The 7,917-nt window shown below is 40.3% G+C and overlaps 1 protein-coding gene across 1 annotated transcript in view; it reads right to left on the bottom strand.

The window, feature by feature from the left end:
• Positions 1–201: 201 nt before the first annotated feature.
• The window catches only part of HGD (homogentisate 1,2-dioxygenase), a 43,256-nt gene continuing 35,540 nt past the window's right edge, over positions 202–7,917 (bottom strand). The window contains 3 exon segments of the mRNA XM_008054305.2: positions 202–445; positions 448–564; positions 3,327–3,508. Coding sequence (XP_008052496.1) covers positions 362–445; positions 448–564; positions 3,327–3,508 — 383 coding nt within the window. The 3' untranslated portion in view covers positions 202–361.

Here is a 7,917-nt window from a genome sequence, read left to right as displayed (position 1 = left end):
TCAGCTGATGATCCTAATCTTTTCTGATGGCCTAGTCTTGTAGTCTTTGGAAAATGCCTGAACTTGTACTCCTAGAATGAAGATCCTCAGGTCAAGCCACGGGAAGGGGCCCTGTCCTTGATCCACCTCATGGGCCTGCTTGGCCTGCCAGTCCTAGCCACCACAGACCTATTTCATCAAGACCCAATTACAGTCAGTTGCTGTAACTACAGAACACCAGTAAGCATTTATTGAGTAATTAAGTTGACAGTCATAGAACTTTTCAAAGGCATTTCTACAAATGTTCTGAGTTACTTGGCTTTGAAAAGTGAATTATTATTTTAACCAAGCCCCTCCCCCAGTACCAGAGGGCATAAGATTCTCAAGAAAACTGTGCAAACCCACTCTCCAATATGGCAGCAATGTTCGGGTAGAACTTAGGTCCTACTGGGTTCCTGGAATTAGGGGGGTGAAGTGGCTCTTGAGAGGCTCCCAGCACTTGTAGTAATTCTCATCCAGACACCCGGAGGTCTTGTATCCCCACTTGGTGACAGCCAGGCTTAGAGAAGACTCAAACATAAATGCCTGGAGGGAATGAAGGTGGGGAAGAGAAAGAAGAGGTAAGGGAGAGAACAAACACAGTTGATTAGATAGCAAGAGGAGATAGGGGTAGGCAAAATCTTCGAATGACAAATCGTATGTGCTAGCATGATGAGGAGAGCAGGCTCCAGTGTGGGTTCTGACTCTGGTCCTGCCACTTTTAAGTTGGTGAGAACTGGAACAAGATCCTTAACTTCTCAGGGCCTCAAGTTTCATTTTGCAAAATAGAATTGGGCACTTAAGCCTCCCATTGTCCTCACAGTAATATGGACCTAAGTTTGTGAGTCCAAGGGCAGAGTTGAGAGAATTCTGGAAATACCCATCTTCTCAGGGGCCACCATTTACTGTGGCTATGTCCTTGAGAGCAAGGGCATACTCCCCATTTTGCAGAGGGGGAAACTAAGGTTTGGAACTGGGAAGTGACTTGCTTAAGATGACAAGTCAGGGCAGAGATGGGAGTTAAACCTAGTTTTTCAGGACTATGATCAAAAGATGGGCTGGTAAAAGGAAAAGGAGGAAAAGGAGGAATGGGGAAGAGGGAGAGAGGAAAGAAACAGCAGGAATGGTTGTAGTTTAAAAAACCATATCTCAGGAGGGTCTCATTGTTGGATGTTGCCCCGTGACCAGTTTTTGTCCACAATAGGAAGAATGTGCAAATACTCTGTGTATCTTAGATGTTCCAGTTCATCAGTTGCTGATTTTCCTATGCACTATGGCTTTTAAAAAACAAGAACACAAAACCAAACTCTAAAATTCTTATATGCTCACATTTGAAAATTTAAAAAATAAAAACAGGCAGATGGAAAATAATAAAATTTTCTTGGTCTAGAACCCAGAGCACCCACCGTAATGTTTGGGGTGTAACATACAGTGATTTGTGTTTTTTATATAAATTCAAGGGGTACAAGTGCAGTTTTGTTACATGGATATATTGCGTATTGGTAAAGTCTGGGCTTTTAGTGTACCCATCACCTGAATAATGCACATCATAGGCCTTACTTTTGCCTAAAACAATGGGGATGAGACTTCCTGCCTGACTTCCCATGAAAAGCTTGTTTTGAGGACAGGATGGATCATATAGAAGCACTCTGCAAATTATAAAGCACTATTCAGTTGAAAGGGTCATTGTTATGGTTATTATTATTGTTGTCTCTTTGCTTTCTGCTTCTTAGATCCTTGCTGTCTGGCTGGAATAACAAAAGCCCCATTCCAGCTGAGCTTTGAAGACAGTATTGTATCAAGTTAATCACTCCAAACTAGAATAAGAATAAGGCATATAGATAGGCCTGGGTCAAAATTATATAATGAGAAATGGTGAGGAAGAGAGAGAAATTAGGAGTTAGGTCTAGCTAAAGTGTTAGGCCCTCTTCTACCAGGTATTCTGGGCTCCCTGATACCCAGGGTCTCCCATCCTCCTAACCCCACTACATAGGAGAGCTCTTCCTCACTAGTACTCCAGGTCCTAGATATCACCTGAAGTCTTGCTCCTCATAAAAACAGTCCTATCCTGTGCCTCATTGTTGTAAAACACAGCTCCCTGGTAACAATGACTACTTAAAGCCAATTTGGGGCACCAAAAGTTATTGAGTAACAACTTTGGGATAGACTCCAAGAATGCACTTCCAGAAGCCTTCAGAGGCAATAGCTTGACTAAGACGGTCAAACTTCATCTCATTGAGATGTAGAGATTCTACAGAAACTCCACAGAGGTCCTTGGGGGAAACAGAGCTGAAGTCAAGCTGTTGGGACCTTGTACACCCACCCACTCCAGAGCAACTCATCAACCCTGGCCCTAAGGTTGGGACTGAAAGCAAACTGCGTTGGACGAATGGACAGATGCTCACTGCTTAGGTAGTCTGCGAGTCTGGAGTCAGGCAGTTCTGTGCTATAGATTTTAAACTTAATAGCATTGAAGTCTCTTGTTTAAAAATATAAAGCAAATTTGCATATGATTTAGCAGAAAATTGCTCCCTGTGTCCCATAAACTCTACCTCCAAGAATGCAAAAATAAAATAAAATCAAGTACCGCAGCCAACTGCAATTGTGTTCAGCCTCAATGTTTACAGCCTGACACAGGGGGAATACAAAACAGGTTTTAAATCCCATCAGTTTCATCCATGCCAAAGTAGAGCAAAGGAAAATGAGAAAACAGCTGAGAATTGCTGCCCAGAAGCCCTGACTGTAGTGAGGCAAAGGCTTCTTAACCCCCCTTGGCTTAGACATTGACTGGAAGTGACATTCTGCCTTCCCTACTGTTGTAGCCCTAGAGAAATGCTTCAAAAAGCAGAAGATTCTGAGACACAGCATATGCATAGGGCTGCATACAGACATGGGGAAGACCCTTCATATAATATTAATAATACTCCCTTACATATGTATAGTGCAAGACAGTCTGTAAGCTTAACTTCCAGCCATCAGCTAGGTTGGATACCATACCCATTCTACAGATGGAGAAAATGAAATACAGAGAAGTTAAGTGGCTTGTTCAAGGCCACACAAGAACTAAGAATTAGAACTTAAACCCAGGTCTGATTCCTAGTCCAAAGCTCTTTCTACACCCCCATACCAGAAGTCTAGTATATACACAAAGGTGTATGTATACACACATGTAAACATACATATATAGACACATAACTCTCCCCTTTTGACTTTCCCTCTGTAACTTTGGAGAAATAAAAAATAGCCACCTCTCTCAACAAGGTTGGGGAACCCAGAAGCTACCAGAGCCTGGCATTTAACTTGCTTACCATGGTGCCATCAGCAATCCTCTCAGGTGCCAGCTTGGCCTTGCTGGCCTTCTCAAAGCAGTCAGCGTCAGGTCCATGGGGGGTCATTGCACTGTGCAGGCTGCCTCCCCCTGGCAGGAACCCACCTTGTTTTGCCTCATAGTGACCTCTGATGAGTCCCATGAACTCACTCATGCAGTTCCCTGGGAAGGTCAAAGAAGTATTTTTATTATCCAAGGCAAGATCAGGAAAGCACTAAGACCCCTCAAATATTATTCCTTCAGAATGCCAAGAAGACGGGAGATCTAATAAATTTGATAGGATTGATAAAGAATATGGATTAACAGAAGAACAGTCACAAAACATTCATCATTGACATTCTTGGCAAGTAAAGCTCTACTCTATGGCCATGTGGATTATCAGAGGTCTTGAGTTCCACTACCTAAAAGAAATTTCAAGAGAAAATCAGGGCCCAGCCAAGATAATAATAATTAAAATGCAAATTATAATAAAGAATGAATGTACTTTATCATGTAAGCTTACAAGCCCCATAACAAAGTTTTATTATCTTTCGGATAGAACCTCTTCTCAAATAGCTCTACTCTAGTCTATGGCATTAACATATTTCTAGTTCCCAGACTAGAAAGTTGAAGTAGGGTGTATGTGTGTATTTTGATGAAAGGTGATGCAATGAAAAGAACCCTGGACTTAAAGTCTGTTACCAGGTCAGGCATGGTGGCTCATGTCTATAATCCCAGCACTTTGGGAATAGGAAGCATGATGATTGCCTGAGCCCAAGAGTTCAAGACCAACCTGGGCAACTTGACAAGACATTGTCTCAATAATAATAACAATAACAACAATAATAATAATAATAAACCAGCCAGGTATAGTGGTATATGCCTGTAGCTCCAGCTTCTTGGAAGACTGAGGCAGAAGGATTGCCTGAACCCAGAAAGTGGAGGGTGCTGTAGCTGTGATCATGCTACTGCACCTCAGCCTGGGTGACAGAGTGAGACGCCTACTCAAAAAATAAAAAAATAAAGTCCATTACCAAATGATAATCTGTGTGAAAGAATCTTGATATCTGTAAAACAGAGACCATAAATACTATTTATTATAACAAATGCTGTCTTTTGTATCTGAATCTGTTTTCATCTTATTCTTCTGTTCTTCAAAATTTCTTTTAGATTTGTTTGTTCTTCTCTTTCTATTGTTAACACTCTATTCATAGAATCCTAAATTTTAAAATCGGAAGGGATCATTCTATTAAACACAGAAGAAGTTTCTATATCATTCTTGACATTACCTCCTGGGCTCTGTCTGCATGTGAATGGAAGCTTTCTACTGTACAAAGCAACTTATATTATCAAAGAGCTCTGGGTGTTAGAAAATTCTTATATTAAATGGAAATCTGCTTTCATATAAGTTAAATTCATTGGTCCTAGTTGTACTTTCTGTAGTTACAAAAAAAATTTGACAAAAATCACCATACTTCCATTCTTCTAATTTTGTGCTCCTGTTGAAATAAAGCTCTCTATTAGAATAGCAATATGTTTAGAGCAGGAAATAAAGAAATATGATACCTGAGCAAATTTAAGTGCCTTTTCATCTCCATCCACCATCTACTCATCTATCCATCTGTGTATCTGTCTATGCCCCATGTCACCCATCTGCCCAGCCAGTCATTCATCTGTCCATCTCCATCCACCCATCTGTCCATCCATCTATTCATCTATCTCTGTCTACCCATCTCCCCATTTATTCATTCATCTGTCCATCTCCATCCATTCATCTGCCCATTTATCCATTTATTGGTCCATCTTCCATATCACCCCTCTGCCCATCCAGCCATTTATCTGTCCATCTTCATCCACCAGTCTACCCATTTATCCATTCATCTGCAATACAGAGATGAATAAGGAATGGCCCGTTTAAAGCTCTTCATAGGCCGTCCTGTGAGAGGGCTGAGAGTGAAACTACAGATAGAGGAGAGAGATATGGCAGTGGCAACTCAGAGTCAAATATTTAGCATGATAAATGCCTGCCCTTCTTGCTTACATATGAAGTCTAACCAAGTGCCAAAATACTTTTTTTTTTGGAGTCAGGGTCTCACTCTTTCACCCAGGCTAGAGTGCAGTGACATGAACATGACAATCACGGCTGACAGCAGCCTTGACATCCTGGGCTCAGGTAATCCTTCCACCTCAGCATCCCGAGTAGTTGGGACTACAGGCACGTGCCACCATGCCCAGCTATTTTTTGATTTTTTGTAAAGACACGGCTTTGCTGTGTTGCCCAGGTTGGTCTTAAACTCCTGGGCTCAAGCAATATGCCCTCCTTGGCTTCCCAAAGTGCTGGGATTATAGGTGTAAGCCACCATGCCAGACCCCAAAATACTTTTGTAATCTACTAAGTGGCCACAACCACCCTGCACAGAAAACAAAAAGTTACTGCAGGCCCTTACAAAGTGAGTGAGATTGTGTCAGTTCCTGCAGAAAAAGTCAGACCCAGATCATAACTCTACTTGCTTCTCCATGAAGCAGAAATGGGGGAGAGAAACAAATAAAAGAAGCAAATGTAAGTATCTCTATTTTAAAAACAGTTCTGCTTGTGACTTAAATTTGCTGTCATGCTCCTTGCTCTAGTATATGTCCTCAGGGTCACCTTCATGTCTTAATTTTAAAAAGAGCGCAAGATAGAATTCTGCTTTGATCTGAATATGAATTTAGGTAACAGTGAGCTTGGTGATGACATTTATATATCATTTTCTATATTTCAGAGGACAGTGGGAGGATAGACCTTGCCTTTTTGATTAAAGCTGAATCTAGTTGACTAAGGAGCATTAAGATGACTAGAGGCAATATTGCTACAGAAATAATTCCTCACTTCTCTTATAAAGTCACATCAAAGTAGCAAAGATTTTTGAGTATCGCTAAAGCAATATTTTTAATATCTCTGGTAAAACTAATTTCTAACTTGGACTTCTGTGGGTTTTTTCCAGTTGAGTCAGGGCAACCATACCTCTATAGGATCTATCCTGGGGCCAAATTTACTTGGAGCCATGAAAAAATTATAAGAGGCATCTCAAAATATCATTTGTTTCAGGCAGTCTGAACTACATATCAAAATTAAGAATTAGGTCATGTCCTATAGCACAGTAGTAAACTTGTCCAAGTCAGACCCGCTCTACTACCCCTCTACCTAGGTAATGAGACAAACCCTAGGCCAATATTTCTAAACATGAGGTCTAGAAACCTCCTCCATTAGAATCTCCTGATTTTGAACCTGCAAGTTTAAAATGCAGATATTGAGGTCCCACCTCAAAACCAACTAATAAACTCCGTGGAGGTGGGCCCTCAGAACAAACGGTGAAGCGATTTTTACATCTCCTAAAACTCTCAAAGTGAAGTTACTAGAAAGTAGCATCAGCATCTCTTGGGAACTTGTTAAAAATGTAAATTTTTAGGCCCTATCTAGGACCCACTGAAGTAGAAATTCTGAGGGTGGGGGCCAGTAATCTGTGTTTTAACAAGTCCTTAAGGTGATTCTGACACATGCTAAAATGTAAGAACCAACCACTACCTCACGCACAGAGAGTAACCCAGTATAAGAACAACAGAGAAATAGTGAATTATTAAGGACTAGCGTGTGAGGAACAGGCTATAAGCCAGAGAAATTCTTTCTCCCTAACAACGGGTCCTCCAGCGCACTAAGAACAATTAGGGCTTGATATTTTTTAGAAAGAATTTATGATGCTATTCAAGAAATAGCTGAAGTCTTCGTAGTAGTAACTAATTGTTTTTTTCTCCACCACGATAGTGTCACCTGAGTAGGGGGATGTTGGCATTTGACCATAAAATATCCTTCTTTCATTCTGAGGGCCTTCGTTCCACACCTTATACAAATGCCTAAATTGGCCATTCAGTGAACTGTTGACGTCTGTTGAGGCCTGGCATCTGGGAGTTGGTATATACAGAAAGACACCTCATATAAATAGAAGGCCTCTGGGGTTAACTAAAGAAAGGAGTTTGTTTTCTAGAATATTCCAGATGACATGCATGTTAGAGTCTTTCCAAAGCTTTATATACAAAAAAATGCAAACTACAGGAAGTAAAATTATACATTGACCTTTAGGTTTGACTTTTAGCTAGCTATTGCACAATTTAAAATGTCAACCTCATTAAGTACAGGCATGAAGTACTTTATTTATTTTTGGTGATGAATTCATTTATTAGATAAATGTTTATTAGAAGCATATTATTTACTAGGCACTATGCTAGCCACATTGTTCATAGTCATGAGTGTCTGCCTTGGCATCAGAGAGTCTGCAATTAAATCTTGACTCTGCCATTTAACTGGCTGTAGAAAGTTACTTAATCCTTCTTGTGTCAGTTTCATCTTCTGAAAGAAAGGGGGACAATAATACTACCTATTCCTGGAACTGTTACAAGGATTAAATGAGTTAGTACTTTTAAAGAATTTATAATAGGATCATAGAAATAGCCAATAATTGGTAGTTATTAGTAATAATATTAATAAAATACAAATAGTAGATTTGTTAGGTCCTGTCATGGGCAACAAATATCTTTCAGAAACCCCTTATAGAATA

The sequence above is a fragment of the Carlito syrichta genome, unplaced genomic scaffold, assembly GCF_000164805.1.
Source record: "Carlito syrichta isolate Samal-C Ts95f unplaced genomic scaffold, Tarsius_syrichta-2.0.1 Scaffold289403, whole genome shotgun sequence".
Lineage (NCBI taxonomy): Eukaryota > Metazoa > Chordata > Mammalia > Primates > Tarsiidae > Carlito > Carlito syrichta.
The sequence above is the reverse complement of the archived record's forward strand: the minus strand, read 5'-3'. Positions and strand labels throughout refer to the sequence as shown.